The sequence below is a fragment of the Hirundo rustica genome, chromosome 11 (genome assembly GCF_015227805.2).
Source record: "Hirundo rustica isolate bHirRus1 chromosome 11, bHirRus1.pri.v3, whole genome shotgun sequence".
Lineage (NCBI taxonomy): Eukaryota > Metazoa > Chordata > Aves > Passeriformes > Hirundinidae > Hirundo > Hirundo rustica.
Window position 1 is genome coordinate 7,959,662 of NC_053460.1, and position 20,414 is coordinate 7,980,075.

General features: G+C 54.8%; 1 protein-coding gene across 1 annotated transcript; it reads left to right on the forward strand.

Annotated features, from left to right (window-relative positions):
* Nucleotides 1–138: 138 nt before the first annotated feature.
* On the forward strand, nucleotides 139–20,335 carry ZNRF1 (zinc and ring finger 1). The gene is given in 6 exon segments (XM_040075460.2): nucleotides 139–392; nucleotides 395–746; nucleotides 17,845–17,940; nucleotides 18,576–18,681; nucleotides 18,775–18,865; nucleotides 19,014–20,335. Coding segments are annotated over 5 exon segments (705 nt in total). The 5' UTR covers nucleotides 139–299; the 3' UTR covers nucleotides 18,833–18,865; nucleotides 19,014–20,335.
* Nucleotides 20,336–20,414: the final 79 nt, after the last annotated feature.

A 20,414-nucleotide genomic window follows, 5' to 3' on the forward strand; every position in this document is an offset into this window, starting at 1 on the left:
GAGCGACCCTGCCGGCGTCCACCCCCCCCCTCCCCCGCCGCTCCCTCCCCGCTCCGCGGCCCCGGAGCCCTCGGCGGCCTCCGCCGGGGGTGACGGCGGCGGCGGCGGCGGACTCGGGGCGCCCTCGCCCCTGCGGGCCCGGCGGGGGGAGGATGCCTGGGGCGGGGATGGGTTTTCGCCCGTAGCTCCCCGTGCCCCCCCGCTTCCTTCCGCCCCCTCTCGCCTCCCAGCGGGGGCGGCGCGGCCCCGTTCCCCGCGGGGGGCTGTCGCTCGGCTCCCTCCGGCCCGGCGGCGCCCACATGGGGGGCAAGCAGAGCACGGCGACCCGTTCGCGGGGCCCCTTCCCGGGGGTGTCGACGGATGACAGCGCCGTGCCGCCGCCGGGAGGAGGGGGGGGGGGCCGCCCCCCTTCGGCCATTACCGGGCGGGCGGCGGCGGCGGCGCGATGGGGCTGCGCAGCCGCTCCGTCAGCTCGGTGGCCGGGATGGGCATGGACCCGGCGGCGGCCGGCGCCGTCCCCTTCGGGCTGTACGCGGCGGCGGCACGGGCGGCGGGGGAGGCCGAGCGGGCCCCGGGCGGCGGCGGCGGCGGTCCCGGCTCCGACTCCACGTACGCCCATGGCAACGGTTTCCAGGAGACGGGAGGCGGTCACCATAGAGACGGGATGCTGTACCTGGGCGCCAGGGCCTCGCTGGCCGACGCGCTGCCCCTTCACATCGCACCGCGGTGGTTCAGCTCGCACAGCGGTGAGTGCCGGCTCCCCGGAGCCTTCCCCCGGCTTCCCCTCCCTCCGTGGGCGCCCGGGGGCAGCGGTGGGCGCGGTTCACCCGGGAAGGGGGAGCTGCTCCCCTCTTGGACCCTCATCCCCATCCCCTCCCTGGCACAGACGGGTGGGTGCGTGCTGGAGCTGGCATCTGTGTCAAGGTCAAGGGAGGAAGGGGCTGTGAAGGGAGGAGGCTTTCCAGAAGGGAGATGTTTTGGCTCTAAGATATGAAGCAGTGGATGTGACACCCCCACCCCACCTTGACTTGGGGTGTAGTGGTCTTGAAGGTGCTGAAGCTCAAGACCTTGAGTTTTGCAATCAGGCTGAGCACCTCGTGTCTCTTCTGAAAGTGTTTGAGGTTTGCCAGTCAGGTGTAGCAGTTCCTGGTCTTAGAAACTGGGAAAGAAGCAGAGGAAGCCTTTGAAAACAAGGTGTGGTGATCTTTTTTTTTTCTTTTTTTTTCCTTTTATTTGTCTGATAAAGGGCCAGGGAAAGGCCAAAGTGTGTTTTCCCTTTCAAGCCAGCTGGCAGTGTTGTGGTACTGAGGAGGAAGCAGAGGATGAACTGCCTGCCTCTTTACAGGGCTGGGGGGCCAGCTGGGCTCTCTCGCAGGAAGCGTGTCAAGGCTATGGGAAGGGGCAAGGTTACCCCCTTTCACCCTCCTGGCTGGACTCTTCCATGTGTCCTGGTGTCTGGAGAGGAGCTCTGGCTGCGAGCAGGGCTGTGTCACTGACCTAGTTTTGGCTGGGTACGGGGAGCGAGGTGGGAGGTCCTCCCTTCTCCTCCTGGCTTGAGGGGAAGTCATTTCAGTGATGTCTCCTTGCATTTCCTGGAATAGTCTGGGATTTCTCTCCCACCCGTCCCCCTCGCAAATGCTGTGTTCTCCTTGTGTGACGTGGTCTGGGAATTTCATAATGTGCCTTGGGACAATGCCTCATTTTCAGGAAGGCCTGAGACTGAAGCAGTGGATAAGAACAAAGTGCAAGAAGAGTCTCGTGGGGCCCATTTTCCTACTTCGTGGAAAAAAGAAAATCTTGGGACTTTTTTTTTCCCTTTGCCCAGTCTCCAGGGGTTGCTCTTCCCTGTTAGGCTGAAGCTGTGTGTCTTGCATTGCATCCTGAGTGGCAGAATGCCCCAGCTCTGATTCCTATTGATCCGGATAAGCCAGGCGCTTGCGCTGGCCATCCTCCCTGGCAGATGGAGAGGGCTGGCATGTGGCGCCAGAGTTGAGACCAAGCACTCCTGCAAACTTTCTTGCTCTGTGACCTTGCACAGACTGTGCTGCTGCTGCTGCTCTGGTTTCTAAATGCAGAGAGAGATGAAGGCACAGCATCCTTCCAGGTGTTCCACAAGCCTCTGTGGGAGTGAGGTCCGTGGGGGCTTCAGCTGCGCCTGGTGCAGGAGCGAGGAGGGTCTCACTGTAGAAGCACCCTGCAGCTCACAATGGTTGGTCAGAGAGTATCGGTTACATTTTAAACTGAGAGGCAAAAACCTGTTCAGAAAAATAAACCAGCTGCAAAATGGAGTAAGCTGTTTTTCAGCCACTTGAGCGAGTTAGTGCAGTGCTGCTAAGTTAAACACGGTGCCCTTGAAAGACTGCAGCGTGAGCTGTGGGAAGTGCTGCAAGAACTGGGTTTCTCTGGTGCCTCTTTTGGGGCCCTTTGAGAGCATTTGAGCGGAGCTGAAGCGTGCACGGGCAGCAGCGAGAGCTGTTCGGTCCATGCAGAAGCCTCTCCCGGTGGTAGTTCTTCCTCGTTGCTAATTAATAGCAAAAGGAGTGGAGGATGCTTAAAAACCCTTCTGAAAACTTGTCAGAGCTCATTTAACTTTTGCACTGTTCCTCTCTTAGTGTAAGAAGTTAATGAAGGATTTGGAGACTGCAGGGAAGGGGGGAAGTAAGCCACCACAAGATTGCTGAAATTCCTGTTAATCTCCCCTTGCAGCTGGTTAACCTCCAGCAGGGCAGTCAGGAGCTACTTGTGTCTTCCCCCCTGCCTCCCCATCGACCTGCTCCTCTCATGGTGCTGAGCCACTCCATTAGCCCCTGGAAAGTGCTGAAGCAGCAGTGCTCTGGTAAATGGAGAGGAGCTTTGACATTGCTGCGCGTGACTGTCCCTGCTCCCTTTGAAGGATGACTCGAGGGTGGGGACCTGCTGACCGAACCCACTCAGCACAAGGCATGCCTGGGGATCTCTGGGATCTAGCTGCTGTGCTACCGAGGAGAGGAGCCCCCCCAAACTCTGTGGATAACAGGGTTGGAGAGTGGATTCTTGCCCTGCCTGCCCCTTTCTGGAGACCTGGATGGTGCTGCTCTCTGCATGTGGGTTGCATTCACATTTTTCCAGGAGCACTAGGGTTTGGGGGATGAGCTGGAAGCTCAAAGTGCAACCTGAGCTCTGTGGGGTCATCAGTGGGACAACAAGGAGCCATGAGGGCAGTGATAAGGTGCTGTTGTTGCAGCAGCCTGCCTGTGATAACGGGAGCACACAGATAGTCTTGGCGCCTCGCCTCTCCCTATATCTGCCATGCAGAGTTTCTGTGCCTCTCCTGCTGCTTCATGGCTCATCAGGCCTCTCAGCAGGGACCCTGAGGAGTGAGCTGGGGCAGGCTGAGCTCTCTTCCCTGGTTGGTGTCACTCCTTCCCCTCTCTGCAGTTGAAGGGCTGCAGAAGAACTAGGTGTGCCTGGGGAGGAAGAGAGGAGGATTGTGCTGGGAAGCCCGTGCAGAGGGAGGTTCCAAAGTGGTCCTCAAAGCCAGTGACTGCTGCAGCATCACTGTAAGGTGCTGTGCATGGAGTTGTTCAGTGAGAAGAACCTACTGCTGAATCTCTCTGGGCTCCACTATAGCTGCTGGGAAGCAAGGATAGGAGAAGCAGATACTGATGGCCTCTAGCCCATCCCAGGATGAGAGCAGGAGAGCTGCTGCTCTTGTGAACAGGGAAGCCCCCATATATCTTCCATATGGGGTGGGCAAGGAGCTCTGACCTTTATGGTAGAGCTTGTCTCTCCCTTGGAGTGGACAGCACCTCTGTGAGTGAGTCCTGTTTCTTGATAGGGATTTTCTCAAGGCATGTTCACCATATACACAAGCAATGTAACTGTTCCAGCACCACCTGAAACTGCTCTGGGATTTCCCTGTCTGCCCAGGGTTTCTGAGATTCATTTCCTGGCCTCCGTGAGTGGAAAATGACACATATTGCACAACTTTGGAGTTTGCCTGTAGCGCTTGACCCTGTCTCTGTAGGTTTGTGACTATTAGGACTTCTCAGTAAAGCCAAGGCTAGTGGGATGAAGGGAGAAAAGGGAGATGTGTGGTTTAGTGCTGCATGTCTCCAGCTTTGTGTGGTTCTCTTAGTATCTCTCGTGTTATTCATCTTCATCAGAGGATCTAAGGGAGTTTGCAGAGGCTGTAAGTAGCTTAAAGTTTATCTGGAAATCCCACTCATCACCCAAAGCCCTTGAGTGTTTGAAGCTCTAATAAATCCATATCTCCTTGTCTGCTGGCTAGCCCAAGGAAACGCCTAGCTCATCCTCCTGTTCAGTACCACCGCGAATGTCACAGGCTATCTGTGCACTGGCAAAGCAAGCTGTTTGTCCTGGATGCTAGTAGCACCAATGTCAGGAGGCCTTCTTTGCCAAATGAGCTGCTGCGTTCTCAGCAGCACTTTCCTGGAGCAGGAGGGCCAGCCTGAGGAAGATGGGAAGGTTTTGGTACGGAGATGGCAGCCAGGGTGCTGGGCTGAGTCCTTCTCCGGGCAGTTTGAGAGCAAAAAAGGCTGGAAATGCTCTTCAATCTGGCTCCAGAGTAACGGGGTGGGAAGTAGCGGTTGTTTGTTGGAGGGTGAGCCAAAGGTGTGTGATCACCTGTGCTGGGCAGCCCCAGTCTCTGCAAGCCGGGAAGAAGCCTGTCTGTGGTGAACCCTTGCTGTGCTCTGACAGCTTTGAGTCCTGAGCCTTTTCTCGCTGCTGCCTGGCAATCCTTGTTCCTTGGATAGTCCTACCATTGCAGTTTCTGTAACCAGAACAAGATGGCACAATTCTAGCTTGCTAGTCAGCTGCTCTCAGCCCTGACTATCCTGCCAGCAACTTGTCATCAGTGTGTTCTGGCAGCCAAAATGAGCCCCCAAAGTGTCCCATGGTGTATCAGGCACAGCACTGCCAGCCAGTCAAGGGAGGTGATTGTCCTGCTCTGCACTGCTGTGGCCTCACCTCAAGTCTGCTGTGCAGATTTAGGTATCACAGTACAAGAAGGATATAAAGCTGTTAGCATCCAGAGGAGGGACGTGAAGATAATGAAGAGTCTAGAGGGGAAGCCATATGAGGAGCAACTGAGGTCACTTGGCTTGTTCTGCCTGGAGAAGAGACTGAGAGCAGAGCTCATCGTGGGCTGCAGCTTCCACAGGAGGGACAACAGAGATACAGCACCGATCTCTGCTCTCTATGACCAGTGACAAGATCCAAGGGAACATCTTGGAGCTGTGCTAAGGGAGGTTTACATAGGATGTTAGGAAAAGGTTTTTCACACCAAGTATGGTTGGGCTCTGGAAGGCTACCCGGGGAAGTGGTCGCAGCACCAAATCTGACAGAGTTCAGAAAACGTTTGGACAAGGCTCTCAGGAACATGGTATGATTCTTGGGGTTGTCCTGATCAGGGCCAGGAGTTGGACTTGATGGTCCTTGTGGTTCCCTTCCAACTGAATCTATGAGGTTTTCAACATGCAGACATCATATGTGCTTCCCTCCCCTGTTCCAGGAGCTAGGCCTGGGGAAGGGCACCCCAAGGTCTGCACGAACTTGCCATTCTGAATCTATTTTTGCTAGTGGAAATTTCCAGAGATGACTGTCCTCAAACCATCTTTTTGTGGGTTTGGTGCTGGTTATTGTCTGACAGCCGGATCGAGCACCTGCATCATTGCCAGACCTGCAGACCATTTGGGAAGTGGGTGCAGAAGTCCTGGTGACTCCCCACACTGGTGATATTCAGCTGTTGGGCTCTCCAGGTCTGGAAGGGATGCTTTTCTGCTTCTGCCTTCTCGGAGCCAGCTGTCAGGGCATCACCCACCAGGGACGGGAAAGAGGCAGCGGCTGCCTCAGAAAAGCAAAGTGCTGAACACCCGAAGATGGGAGACTCAAAGGCAGCTTTAATGCACACCAGAGCTGGAGATGAAGTTTAAGTGCGTCAACGTTGGCGTTGTGCGTGAGAAGCCGGCGGTGGCGGCAGTTATCTTCAGTCTCCACAGCGAGAGCGAGCGCAGGCTGTCTCTGTGCTGCCTTGCTTCCTCAATGCCCTCTGAAATCCCAGCTGCTTTCCTCAGGAGCGAGGCACTAATTCCTGTGCACGTTAACTGGTCTCTCTCCTCTATAAACCTGTGTGTAAATCAGCACAGGGTAGCTGGGCGCCCTCTCCTCCTTCCTCACATGTACCTTCTAGAGATGCTGAGAGTGATGCTCTCGTGCTCCTGGGCTGACCCACTTCCCAGCCAGGATTGTCTTCCCGGTCTGTGACGTAAGTTTATTCCATGCTGATTTGTTTTGCTGAGATGTTTGTTCCAGTGACTGGAATAACCGTAAAGGCTTCTCTTATTTATTAATGTGCTATTAAGGCTTCTCCCTCCTCTTTCCTCTCTCTCTCTGGCCAGAGGATCAATCAGATACAGACATCTTTGGTGGAGGAGCAGTATCAGGCTGGCGCCTGGCCAAGGCAGCCGCGCAGAGTCATGGGAGAATGCTGCTAAATGCTGAAAATTAATTTCAAGAGAAGCACAGGGAGGGAGAAAAGCCCACTTTGGAGGAGGAGGAAAAAAAAACCACCTTTTTTTTTTTTCCTCCCTCCGATGTAATCTCTCACGTGACAGATCAGACAGGCAGCAAAGGGCTCTTTGGATAAATTCCCTTTGCAGGGACCAGTCTTGTGGTGTCCCAAGCAGACAGTGGGCAACCACGAGGTGCATTTCATGGCATCTGCTGCTGGTACACCAAAACCCCAGATGTGCTGAGTACTTGGTTTTAAGTAAATGTGACCTGACTTTCTCCAGGTTCCCTTGAAAACTGAAATCATAAGGGCTTGGGAATGATGTGCATGAGCAGCCAAGTGATGCTGTAAAGCAGCAGGCCCTGATGCAGAGCACTTTGCCCACCGGCTTTGGCCTGGCTGTACATCGGGGTACAACAAGCCTCCCTCTGTAGAGACACCAATTTTTTAATTTCAGATAGAGCCAGAGTGTTTAAAGCTGGGCCTTGAAATGTCTTCCCTGCACCAGTTCCACCAGGCAGATTTCAAATGTGGGTGAACCCGCGGGGGGCTTGAGTACCCCCCAGGAGTGCTCCTGCTGTCCCTTGCAGGTGCTGCCTGGCTGAATGCTTTTGCTTAGTGCTTTTTGGTGGGAGGCTGTTTGGAGGTGCAGCTTCAGGAAGCTCTGCTGCCTGGGGCCTCTTCTCGTGCCGCTGCACAGCATTTCCCGTGGGCAGAGCCCAGCTGCTGGTAGGTTTCCTGCCCTGCTGGGCTGCGAGCAGGGGAGGGGAATACCTGTGGTGAGGGACAGGGGCTGCTTCTTTCTCCCCTCCCTCCATGTAGACCAGAGCTGGCCAGCATCAACAGCAGGTTGACCCTGGGACAATTGTGGTGTCATGGGCTTGGGAAATTTGTGATTCCCTGTGCTCATGCACACTCATGTAGCTGTGGGGCTCCCATTAGTGGCATGAAACTAGACTGTGTGCCTTGGAACGATCTTATGACGCTTTTTAGAGAAGCAGAGAGATACTGTGGAAATATTTACTTTTTTGCTAGTTTTAGCAACCCTAGCAGAAATTTCCCAGGGTTGTATATTCCCAGTTAGCACCCATGGTTCAGATACTCCATGTCAAGTTATGGCTATAGTTCCTGAGAGACTGTCACCTGCCAGGCCCAGAAGCAGGGCTGGGAGACATCCTGGTGAGGGAAGCACAGCAGTGCAGATGAAGAATGGAACTGAAAGCTGCTCAGAGCTGTTTCCTGGCCCAAGCAGGCAGGACGGCGTGACAACAGTGGGTATTTTTAGAGGCCAGCTGCCTGCAACACAAGAGGGGGAAAGCAGCAGTCAGGCAGGAGAACTGAGTGATGCTGACCCTGTCCCACGTCCCTGACCAGCATTTTATTTCCTTCGAGGACGAGGACACTGACATTTCCATGTCCTCTGTGTCTCTTTGCCTGTTGCTGCCTTGAAACACAGCTCTCTTCCTTCGCCCCCTGGCTTTCACCCTGGCTGTGAGTTTCTCTGATCACAGCTCAGTGATTTGAGGGTGGTGCTAGGGGCTCTGCTCTTCGCATCCCGGATGGTTGCACTACAGCTCGGGGTGGTGGGCGTTTGGGGGATTGTTTTTTGGAGAAGTCTTTGTCACCAGAGAGGAGAAAACCTGCAGTTTCTCCTGCAGCTGGGGTAATTGCAGTAATTCTTTTGGGAGCTCTTCCTACAAAGCGATGGAGCTGCACTTCCTCAGAAGCGCTGCGGGAGAATTAGATCCACCGTTCAGTCTATGCATCCAAGGCCTGTACATCTGTAGCCAGGGAAAAGGAGGCGGGGTTGGCTCTAGGCAGATGGTTTAAATTACTGTCTGCAGAGAGGTCGAGTCAGTATGGGCTGAGATCAGTTTTGGGGCCACCCCTCTGTTAAGCTGGTGCTGAGCGGGACGGGCTGAGGCTGAGCACCCTGCCTTGGCATTTCACGTTATCCCTGGTCAGATCTTGCTGCTTTGAAACAACTCCATTTGAAACCAATGTCCATTTGCTTCCTTACTGCGCCGCTGATTTCGTAGCCCTTGAACTCTGCTATTTGCCTGGATCTTACCCTTCCGAGGGGGTTTTTAGATGCCTATGATTTCTTTTTGCTCACTGTAGACAGGTACAAAACAGGTGGCACCCTGCAGCTAGTCCTGGGTGAATGTTTCATGGGTGGATGCTGCTTCACAAGGCCCTGCCCAGCTCTGGAAGTGGGGTTGCACTCTGCTCCTCTGGGTGTTGCCTTTTGTGATGGGGAAGAGAGAACTTCAAATCTCACAGCCGGGATTTTTGTAATCTGCAGCCCCACTATCCTCGGAAGGAGCCCTTTTCATGTTGGAGGTTGGTACATGTTGAAGCAGAGGGACAGAGAAGGTGGGACACCCGGACAGGGTTGTTCCTGCCTGGGGCAGTGTGTAGCCCCTCCTGCCTCCTCCAGCAGGATCCAGCGTGGGCAGACCCTGCCACTCTCCAAGGGGCTCATTCCTCTGGGATGCTGTGCTTTGTGTTCTGGAGGGATCCCGGACCTACAGGAAGCTGGGAAGCTCTGGAGTGGTGTATCCCCCTCCTCAGCATAGATCTTCCTCCCAAATCCCTGGCCTTTGGCTGTCAAAGGGGTGCTCGTGTTGCCTGTCCAGGTAGCTTGGTGCTGTGGAGAATCCCTTCCCTTCTGCACTGTGTACAACAGAGAACAGTGATCCCCCCTCAGCTTTGCAGCTGCTTTTTTCCCTTCCTGCTGTCCTGGTAGGCTGAGGCATTCACTGGGTGTCCCTCAGCAATCACAGTCCCTCCTGGGGAGCAGGGAGATGCTCTGTGCCATGCAACCCTTCCTACCATGTGAGGGGCAAGTGAGGTCAGGGCTTGCTCTGCAGCATGCTCCTCACTAGGATTTTTTCTTTTTTCCCAGTGGTGAAAAAATTTTTTTTTTTTTCTTTTTTTTTTTCTTTCTGCAGAAATAACCACTGTGAACCAGCTGCAAGTGTTCCCCAGCCATGCACTGCTTGTGGGTGCAGCTCTGTGTGCCTTTTCTACTCTGTTTGCTGCCCACTACATTAAAATTGCCCTTTCTCTACCCCAAAAAGCAACGTGTTGTCCTTTCCATGCCCCTCAAGGGTTGGGGTTGTTTTGCTGATAAAAACCAGTCGCCTCAGCGATCCTGCCACCATGGCCCAGGCACAAAGACACCCTCCACCATGCTCTTTGTGCAGGGCTGCTGTGGAAAGCCTGGGGAGGAGGTGTCCTGGGAGCTGTTTGGGATCACTTCTGGCAGGAAGGGGTACGTGGGTGCGATCAGTGCTTGGCCATACTCCCAGCATCACAAAGCCATCATGTCATCATGTGCCTCTGGAGTGTCCCATCATCCTCCCAAGAGATCGTCTGAAGATGAGGCATGACGGAGCCTTGGCAGCATCAAAGCACAAGTTTTTGGAAAAACTCAGGGGTCGGGAAGCAAATCACCCCATGGGGTCAGATCCAGCTGTGTTTGGGACTGGCTCAGGTCAGGCTTTGGTGTTTCAACCTTTCCAAAAGCGGGAATTCCTCTGGCAGCTCCTCAGTGCTGGAGCCTGGCAGTGGGGACTCCGTGGGTGCCTCCCAAACGGATGTCTTAGTCAGAAATTAGTCACCCCAACAGTCCCCACGTGACGTTGCCTCGCTGCTCCCTCTCAGCCCTTGCCAAGCTAAAGTGCCAAACCTCCTGCTCTGATTTCCAAATTGCCACATCCCACTGTGCTGCCAGAGGATCCCCTGTGCCCCTTCACTTCAGCACCTGGGACCCCCTCATTGCCCTGCTGGCTCTGTGCGTCTTGCAGATGATTGCTGCCCACAAAAGGGCTTTGGCTGGGCCTCCTCCTTTCTATGAGAAATATGTGGGAGGAAAAAAACAGGCATTCAGGCAAACCCTTTGGAAATCCCCAGGTGTGCCTGCAGGATCCGTGTTGTCCTCTCTGGGCAGTGAATTTGAGCACTGAACATCCCTTGAGAGGTGTGGAGGCAACACCAGAGCATCCCTGCAGTTCTCCTGAACCATGAGATGGCCCCAGACCTGTTTTGTGACTAGCAGGAGCCCTGGATAAGCTTGTAACTTGGTAAATGTGAGCGGTGCAGCCTGACAGCAGGAGTTGGAGGTGTTAATGCCTTTGCTGGGCTATCACCCAGGACCCCTCTGCTTAACTTTGCTCTTCTCTGGGATGCTAAAATTAGCTTTGGGCTACACATTCTTCCTTATGAAATCTGTTCCCAGCAGCTGGGGGAGTGTTTCTGCAGTAAACTAGGACTTGCCAGAAGACAGGGTGACCCTGAGAAGTTGCCTTTTTCATCCAGGTCTAGAGGAACTCATTCTGCAGTGTAGCCTGAGCTATAGCATGATCTCTGTCTTAGCATAGGTACTTCTGTTCAAAAATTGCAATCACAACCATGAAAGGGGCAATATTCAAACAATGACAAGCAAGGAGGGTGCTTGGTACCTGGACATCCTGTGACCATATAATCTTTGCCTTCCTGGTTCTCAGTGTCTGTGGGCTGTGCTGGAGGTGTTTTGTAAGGCTTTGGTGTGTCCATCTGCTGAGAATTAATAGCTTTGGGTGTTGCGGAGCAACTGTTCCTCTGGGGTTCCCTCTCCTGTGTCTCCTGCTCCTTTCCAACTCTCCAGCTTTCCTCAGTCCCAGAACTGCAATCTGTTCTTCTCCTTCCCATCCTCCCCCACCACCTCCAAAAGAACCCAACCGGCTAAAAAAAAAAAAAAAAAAAAAAAAAAAAAAAGCTCTGCCTCCTGGCTTGCAGCAAGCTAGCCTTGGGCTTCTGTAACGTGGTGCCACCCAGCCCCTCTGCTCTGTGTCCTGCATCTCTCTGGCCCCAGTGGCTTCTCTACATCCCACCTGAAGCACTAATGCCTTGTCCTTGCTGCTACATCTCCTCTTTGTGGTTTGAGTCAGATGAGAGTGGACAGAGGTGTCTCCCAAACACAACGCCTTCAGCATTAGGATGGTGCTGCCCTTTACCAGCTTCGTGTTCCATGGCACATCCCTGCCACCCTTGGCTGGTGTGTGACTCACCTGACAGCAGACACCTGCCATGTGGGGACTTTGCCAGGAGCTGCTGCACACCAGGGACAGCTTTTCTTAGACCTTAGAAAACCTGGCCTTGCACCAAAGTAGCTTCTTTTTGGGGTGCTACTTTCATATTACAAACATTTATTTTTTCTCTTTTCAGCAAGCTGAACTGACTCAATCAGCAAGGAAATGGTGGGGTGGGTTGGGGATAGAACAACACCGTCCCTCTGCCAAGGCAGCAGAAATGGTTGAGTTTCTTTCCAAGCACTGCCATCCAGGGATGTCCCATCCAAGCCACATCCCCTGCTTGGCTGATCATCTGGGGCTGGTTTGATGCCTTGAGAAGGCTGACCTGGAACGGAGACTAGACAGAGCTAAGAGAATAAAGTAATTTATTAAAAGGCCTTAAAGGATACACCTTGGACAATGCAAGAGCCTGGCCAGGGCTACACCCAAGATGGACCCAAAATGGTCACAAAATGGATGACATGTCATGAGGTTTCATACTTTTATAAGTTTTGGTCCATTTGCATATTGGGGTTAATTGTCCAATTATAGCTTCAAGTTATGAAGTTCCATCCTTCTTGTTTTTTTCTCTTAAGTTCACGATTGTTTATACTTTTGGGCTTGGAACGATTGTCCTTGGTCTCAAGCTGGAAAAGGATTGTTTTGTCTACCTACCCTGTGAAGAGAACTGACTAACACTTAAAATGAAGCCCAGAGGTACACACCTAGGCAGCACAAAATCTAAAATATATGAAAGCTAAAACTTAATGCATCAGGTTCAGTGGCATCCCCCAGCCCAGCCGTCCCCAGGAAGGTGGGATATCTCATTTCCACCCTGGACCCATCCTTTATGCTCTCCCACCTCTCTGCAGCCTTGAATCAGGAGGAAGGACGCTCTCTTTTTCAAAGCTGGCACATGAGGCAGCTTAAGTGCTTTACTCCTTCCTGCCTACGTGTCCCTGCTCGTGTCAGCCCTTGTGCTGCACAATAGCCCAGCACCATCGTGGAGTTCACCCGGTGCCTGGAGTCCTGCCGGGACAGCGGGGCTGCCTTGGACCTGGGCTCCTGCCTCTGCCCATGCAGCTGATGCCATTTCCTTCTGCAGGGGGAAGTGGATTCTGGCCCGGTTCTGCTGGGTGCCCTCCTGCAGCATCACCCGACTGCGTCGCTGAGGCTGGCAGAGCGTCACTTCCATGGTGGGCTCCCACTCGTGAGGGGGCACTCATAGAATCCTCAGCTGCCAGGTCCCTGTTGTGCCCCAGTGCTGGAGAGGTGCTCTGTGCATCCATGTGCCATCTCCAATGTGCTACTCTGTGACTGTCACTTTAAAAAAACGAGGCTGCTTTAAACCCATAGGGAATTTATTTTCTCGGAGATGTTGAGTCTGAATAACTTGGCTCTTGAGATTTCCTTCACTTGGCTGGCACAGAGGACAGCTTCTCCCTGATCCCTGCTTCCCTCCTGGGGCTGTGCTGGAGCCCTTGAGGGGTAAGGGAAGGGGAGGACTTAGAACCCCTTTGCCTCACCCGACCCTACGTGCTTCAGGCTGACCAACTGGTCCTTCAGTCTTCCCCTCCTCTTCAACCACTCATCTAGGTTTTTCCAAGATGATCCACGTATTCCTGCTTCCTGGTGCTGGTTCAGCTGGCAGTGTTAGGGAAGCCATGGTGGAAGGTGGGATGCTCATGGTTTAATCAGCAAGGAGGAGGCACCAGGACTGCATGCTTGGACCAAACATGCCCTGGTTTTATCTCATGTTTGGATGCATCCTCACCTGGTATAAGCCAGCTCCTTTGGCTGGGAGCCCAGAGACATGGAGATGTGCAGCTGAGGTTTCCAAATCTTCCATGATCATCAGGCATCCTGGAGCTTACCCAAACTCCCTGGTTTTCCAGGTGTCCTGTGGGGTGCCTGGGCACCAGAGAGGGATCCCTCTTGGGGCAGGCATCTTTTGGGGAGTTTGCATTGCCATTCCCACACACAGGGCTCCTGGTTTATCCCACGGCAGTAGTGGGAAACTGGGCAACCAGGGATCCTGTTGGTGAATGCTGTATGGGGTCAGTTGCTGCCTTGTGCCTGGGCTGCTGCTTCCTCCTGCCTTCAGGGCACATCATCCCCACTGGTGTCTTCCTCGCACTGCTGGAGGTGCTGTGCAGCAGGAAAGCTGCTTCTCTCCATGTTTCAGCTACCTGCCAGTAACAGAGCCAGGGTGCCCCACTGCCAGGACTACTCCTGGTGGCACCCTGGCCTGTAAGCAATCTGTCTGCACACACACACACCCAGCAGGAGGAGGGTTTGGCAAGTGAAGGTAGACATGGCACATGCCTTTCCCTGAGATCTGGGACAGGCTTGCAGCTCCTGTGGACATGGTCTCACCCACACCTGACGGGAGCAGCCACGTCCACTCGCAGGACGTGGTGTGGTTGACCCTGTTGTAGTGCTCGGTAGACAAAAGTGATAGGAATTTACTATCCCAGCTCCAGAATCAGCTCTGTTTGGGATACTTGGAGATGGTTTGGAAAGGTGTCTCGATCCTCCCATCACTGAATTCCTTGCAGTTCTGTGCTTTTGGCACTGTGAGGGTTAACCACTAGGCTTTTTCAGCATTCATAGGGCTGGGTGGAGATTTTCAGAGGTTCCCAGCTCTACTTTGCCCAAGTCTCTAAAATTAACCATGTAACCTTCCTAAAAATACTCAGAGGGTAGTAGCCCCTGGAGAGCACCAGCGCCACTTGCTCCCGGTTTCTAGACCAAGCCGTTGGAGAGATTAAATCACCTGCCAGCCTATGTCTCACAGCCCTGGAAAGCCCTTGGCTTTCTCAAAGTCTCCTGCAAGGTACAAGAGTCCAGGTCTTGACCTGAACCTGCCTTTCCAGGCCAGCCCCCTTCCTGCAGCACCCTCCTCTTCTTCACTTACTCTTGTTGGGAGCTGGTACCTGCCCACACATTTCTGCATGAGGTGACAGTGCCAGCTTCAGGTTTAATGTGCCGTGGGCCAGGAGCATCACCAATTGCACCAGATGCCTTGGGAGGGAAGAAGTGTCCGTGGCCTTTCCCTGGAGCAACCCCCGGGCCTTCCCATGGGTGTGGGAGGCCCAGGCAAGGAGGAATAGCTGGGCCCTTCCTCCCTTTTTTTTTTTAGGCATGTGGGAGGAGGACGGAAAGGGCTTGAGGAGGAGGGAGGGAGCTGAATTTTCCATGAGCAGCTGTCAAAATGTAATCTCCTGCGTTGCTCCGGCTGGCAGCTTAGGCAGGATAAATTAACGGGGATTTCGGGGAATGTGGAAAATACCATGGCCTGGAGGGGGCTGGCCATGTGGAGAGCAGCTCTTTCATCCTCGGGACAGGCTCCTGCCTGAACTGAAGGGATGTTCCAAGGCACCGGGCTTGGTGCCTGCTGCTGTTTGGTGCTGGCTGTCCGCTGACCTCACTGGTTCTCTGCCTATCACCTTCACCCAAAGGTCACCTGGAGAAGGGGTGAGGGAGTTCACCTCTGCCCCCCCTTTCCCACTGGCGTTTCCTGTGCCTGCCATGAAGGGAAACACAAGCAGTTGCTTTTGCTATGTCAAATATTTATGCTGACAGCTGGGGTGCAGGGCAGCCCCCTGCCCCGGGGGCCTTTCGATGCCTGCTCGAACTTGGGAATTTACGCAACTGCATATTCATCTTTCCTTTTTTTCCCCACCTCCATCTTGTGAAATGCAGAGCCAGAAAAGTGTGTGTGTGCTTCTGCACTTGGCTCAGCCCCCAGACCTGTCTGGCTGGAGGATGCCACATGCGTGCTGGGGCTTGAGCCTGGGCGCCTCTGTCTGCCCAATGTCCCCACGTCCTTGCCACGGGGCTGTGGCGGTGTCAGGAGTCCCGGTGCCCCAGCCAGCTGCCCAGGGAGCAGCGAGGAGCATGAGGAGCCTTCATGCCAGCTATTTATAACCGTGCTAAAGCTATCCCAGCTAGCAAAGAGGCCTGGAGATACAGCAACAGCCGCTCGCTGGAGCCTGCAAAGGACCCTGCTCTCTGCCTGGCCCTGCTGCTTTGCCCTGGCAGCCACAGACCAGGCAGTTTCATCTGGGCCTTTTCCCTTTGCATCGGCTGCACGTCTCATAGGATCCCTTCGGGTGCTGCCGGAGCTGGCAGATCTGGGACAGCTGTTTAAAATAACACATTGGCACAGAAAAGGGGGGACCAGAGGAAACGAGGTCTGCCCACACACAGCACAGGGAGCGGTACTGAGCCTCTACAAATGCCGTGCCCTGACACAGAGTTTGCAGACAAAATGCCTTTTCCAAAGGGAGCCCTTTGCAGCCATTCCAGGAACTTGCTGCTGGAAAGCAGTGCCCAGAGCTCCCCCGGTGGGGACCGGTGCCTGTGGCGCTGGCAGACCATCCTCTCCAGGCGGGATCAGTTCAGGCAGGGACGGGGCAGGCGGGCTGCCAGGGGTGTCTCGCAAGGGGAGGCCAGCTGGGTCTTGCAGCAGGCAGGCTGGGAGGCCATCCGAGCTATCCACACTATAAATACACCGGGCGGGTAAACACTTGGGAAGGGGAAAAAACCAGCTACTTCAGCTAATGGGCACGGCTGCCACAAGATATAAATCGGTCAGGAGTAAAATTAGGCTGGAGAGGAGAAGGCGGATCGGTGCTGCTGCCCACGAGGCCCTGGCTGCGGCACTGCCCTATCGCCTGGGGCTTGGTGCAATTGGAGCCAGACTCAGAGCAGAGACCCTGTGGCTCAGCCAGACTGGGGCAGGGATGTGTTCCTAGTTTGGCAGTGCTGCAAGCCAGCAGGACACCCCACTGGAGGGACCCCTGACTTTGAGGGCTCCTTCTTTTAGCAGGTCCTTTTAGAGCCAATCCCCTGCCATCCATGGTGCTCATCCTTGCTGCACCCTCCTGGGAAATATCGACACTCTGGAGGGGCAGGATCCAAGGACCTGGGAAGTAAACTGTGTTTATTACTGCTGCTAATGAGCACTGGGGTGTTGAGAAGTTACGGGGGCTGTTTGCGCAGCAGATGTCTGAACTGCCCCTCCTTAAAACCACCCTGTACCTTCTCCCTTACAAGCACCAAAAAAAAAAAAAAAATGCCCTGTCCACATCCCCGTGGAGGCAAACAAGAACCTGATTCATCTTTAGATAATTTGTGTACATTCTTTTTCTTTTCATTCCTGAGCAGCCTTTGCATATATATGAAGAAAGCTCTTAAGCAGCACTGCAGTCAAACCTGATCTGCTTTTAGAAGGCAGATCCTTAAATTACCCTCTCCCTCTCTGCAGGCAGGGAATTGCTGGATATTCTGGTGCAAACCCGTGGTGGTGGCACGCGCGTGTTCGGCTCAAGCTGCACTGCTCTGCTGGGCAGTGACAAACCACATGGCCTCGAGCTGGCTGCAGTGGAAGGGCAGGGAGTCCCAGATGGGTGACCTGCAGGGCTGCTTGGGCTTCTGCTCCTTGTGAGTTTGGGGCTTTACAAACTGCGTTTGGGGCAGCCTTACTCACTGGGGCTGGGGACAATGCCTGGTGGTCTGCGTGGCTTGGGCAGGTGATGACACTGGTGTGACACCTTGGCACTACCCCAAGCAAAGTCACAGAGCAGATCTGGGCATCCCATCCAGCTTCATTCAAGAACCCAAATCAGCAGGCCGGGCCAAGGTCAAGCTGGCTCATCAGCCTGTGCTGTCCCCCTGTTTCTGGGGAGGCAGGCTGGCATCGGAGGGGTGAGCACCCACTTCACTCCTCTGGAAAGCTGGACAAAGCAGCCATTCGTCTTTGAGGCTCCAATCTGCCAGCCCTCTACTGCAACCATGGAAAAAACTTCCTTGCAGCTTTTCTGGCTCAGCCATGTGGTTCTGAGATCTGGCAGCAGGGACAGCACTGTCCAGGCACAGAGACGTGCCCGTCCACTGCCAGTGGCTGGGTGCTGCATGCCCCAGGCTGCTGCTCGCCCTTTAAGGCCTGGCAACAGCTGATGACCACGTGTGCACTGGCTTGGCACAGTCCCTGTGCCCTCTGCGCGGCGGGCGCGGGGACGGCCAGCGCACCAGCTCGTCGGCCGTCCCCTGTTCGGTGGCTGTCCCCCACGCTGGTGGCTGCTGGTGGCCAGCACAGGATGAGTGGGTGCCCAGTGGGTGCTGTGTGGGGTGAGGGTCACCATGCAGGCAGCGGGTGAGGGGCTGCCCGCTGCCGTGCCCCACCGTGGCCCCAGGGATTCCCCGGGATGCAGGGTGCATGACTACTCCTGCCCTCACTAAGGGCTCGCCTCTCTGCTCTTCTTCCAGGTTTCAAGTGCCCCATTTGCTCCAAATCTGTGGCTTCTGACGAGATGGAAATGCACTTTATCATGTGTCTGAGCAAACCTCGCCTCTCCTACAACGGTAAGGGCCAGGCTGTGTGGGGGCACGGTGTCCTGCCATCCTGGGATGGCTCCGGGCAGGCTGAAGAGACATTTGCTGCGGGCGGGCGGCTCGGCTGGGTTTCCCAAGGGCTGTGCTCCGGCAGGATGGTGCTGCTCCGCTCCGCTCCCCTGTCATGGCTCAGACCTGCTGCTTTTGCTTTCAGGCTCCTTTGTAACACAGCCCCCTACCTCAAGGGGCCCCCTCTCCTCCCCTCTGTGCCACTGGGAGCCCTGCTGGCGTGTGTCCTCCTGGGTTTCTCCCCAGAGGGTCTGCCTTCCTCCCCTCCTTGCTGGCAGGGCAGCTCATGAGGCTGAGCACTGGGCTGCAACCTCTGGCATCTCCCACCTCTCCCCTGACCACTGCTGTGGGAGTGATGCTCACCCCCTACTGCTTGGTGGTTTTTTAGAAGCCAGGGGTAGGGGTTGTGTTCACTCCAGATGCCCCAGACCCATGTCCCCCCTGTGCGTCCACACGAGCCAGTGTTTTCCAGCACTGTTGCCATTCCACCCCGTCCCGGCTGCCCCTCCAGCAGTGACCCTGGGCTCCCTTCCATCCCAGGGAGGGGAATGCTCTGGTGGTCCCCACCTCACTGCTGCCCTGTCCTCCCCTCCCAGATGACGTGCTGACCAAGGACGCTGGCGAGTGCGTGATCTGCCTGGAGGAGCTGCTGCAGGGGGACACGATAGCCAGGCTGCCCTGCCTCTGCATTTATCACAAAAGGTACCATGAGGGGACAGCCAGGCGAGTGGCAAGGGGACAGGCGGGGACACCTGACGCTCAGCAGCACGGTGGTAACACACTCTCCTCTTGCAGCTGTATAGACTCATGGTTTGAAGTGAACAGATCTTGCCCAGAGCATCCTTCTGACTGACCCGCCGAGCGTGCTTGCTGACCTCTCTCTAAGGTGAGCCTCTGGCGGGCTGCTCAGAAGGGAGATTCCCATGCTGGGTTTAAGTCCAGGGCTGGAAGTGAAGGATTGGGTGGGATAGTGTGGGACGTGACAGCCGGGGCTCCTGCTCCTCACCCGGGACGGTCTCTCTCTGCCTTTGCAGGGCACCTTGCTATACCTGCTGTACCTCCTCTCCCCGTCCCCCCTGCCCCGCCTGGAGTTTTGGGCTGACTTTAAATTCCTCGAGAAGACAAAAATAAAACCCAGAAACTTGAATCCACTTGGGACAACGGCGCAGTTTTTATTTTATTTTATTATTTTTATTTGTTCTGTTGGTTTTTTTCTGCCTTTTTGTTTGTTTGTTTGTTTGTTTATTTGTTTGTTTCGTTTTAATTTAAAAGACTTAAAACAAAAAGAAACATCCAGGAGACGACAGTGTGAGAAAAGCGGAGCGACCTGCTCTCCCCTCCACAGCCGCTGGTCACCAGGAGAGCTCTGCCTGCCAGGGAGGCGCCGGGGACGCCCTCGGCCGAAACCCTGCCATGATGTTTGGCTTTTCTCCCCGAACCGAAAGGGGAAAGCTGCCGGGGGACAGCCGGCCAAACGGAGCACACGGCATTTCTCACCGGCAACCCCCCCACCTCCCACCCGGACTCTGCCGGGGGCTCTGCTCGGTCTTTTTGCACTGACTAAACGGGAAATTCCTCCTCTCTCCCATCTCCCTTTTGGAGATCTCCACCCCGGCCCCGGCAGCATTGAGATGGGAACTCTGCCCCACGCCGGGAGCGGGGCTACTGCTCCCCCCTGCTGAGTCGCAGGGGTCCGTCTTTCAAGTGTTTACAATGAGAAGAAAAAAAGGAAAAAAAAAGGAAAAAAAAAAGAAGAAAAAAAGAGAAAACGGACAAAAAAACCCCACCAAACAACAAACCACAACTGAAGCTTCGTGTTGACTGGCGTGTTCTTCAATTTGAGCTTCCCTGCCCCGGTGATGTTTACAGACTGGTCACTCTTTAACTCAGCTATAACCACTCAGAGACTGGAGAGCTGCAGCATCCCCGCCGCCCCTCCTGTGCCCCCTCGCCGGGCTCCTCTTGCCAAAACCGCCTCCCCTCTTTTCTTTTCCATCGGCTTTGAGTTGGACCCTTTTGAGGAGGGTATGGGGAAGGCCCCAGTGGCCCCCCGGGTGCCCCCAGTCACCCCTAGTCACAGAGGTGGCTTTGCTGGAGGTGCCAAGATGGTGTCATTTCATGGCAGTGACCCCCCTCACCCATCCCTGTCCCCTCCTGGCGCGGCGGGCACGTTTTCGTTGGTGAGACCTCCCCTGCCGGTGGCCGTGCCCCTGCGGGAAACCTTTCTGTATTTATATATTAAAAAAAATCCGGGGGAAAAAAAGAGTTCAGAGCTTGGGGGGAGCTTCCTTCATTAGTCAAGGTGTTTTGATATGGTATTAAAACAATGTTCAATAAAATATTCACTGTTATTTTATTTCACTGGCTTTCTTGGTGAAGCAGATGATGCCAGTGTGGTGCTGGAGCCCCCCACCCAGGCCAGTTCCCCTTCTGTG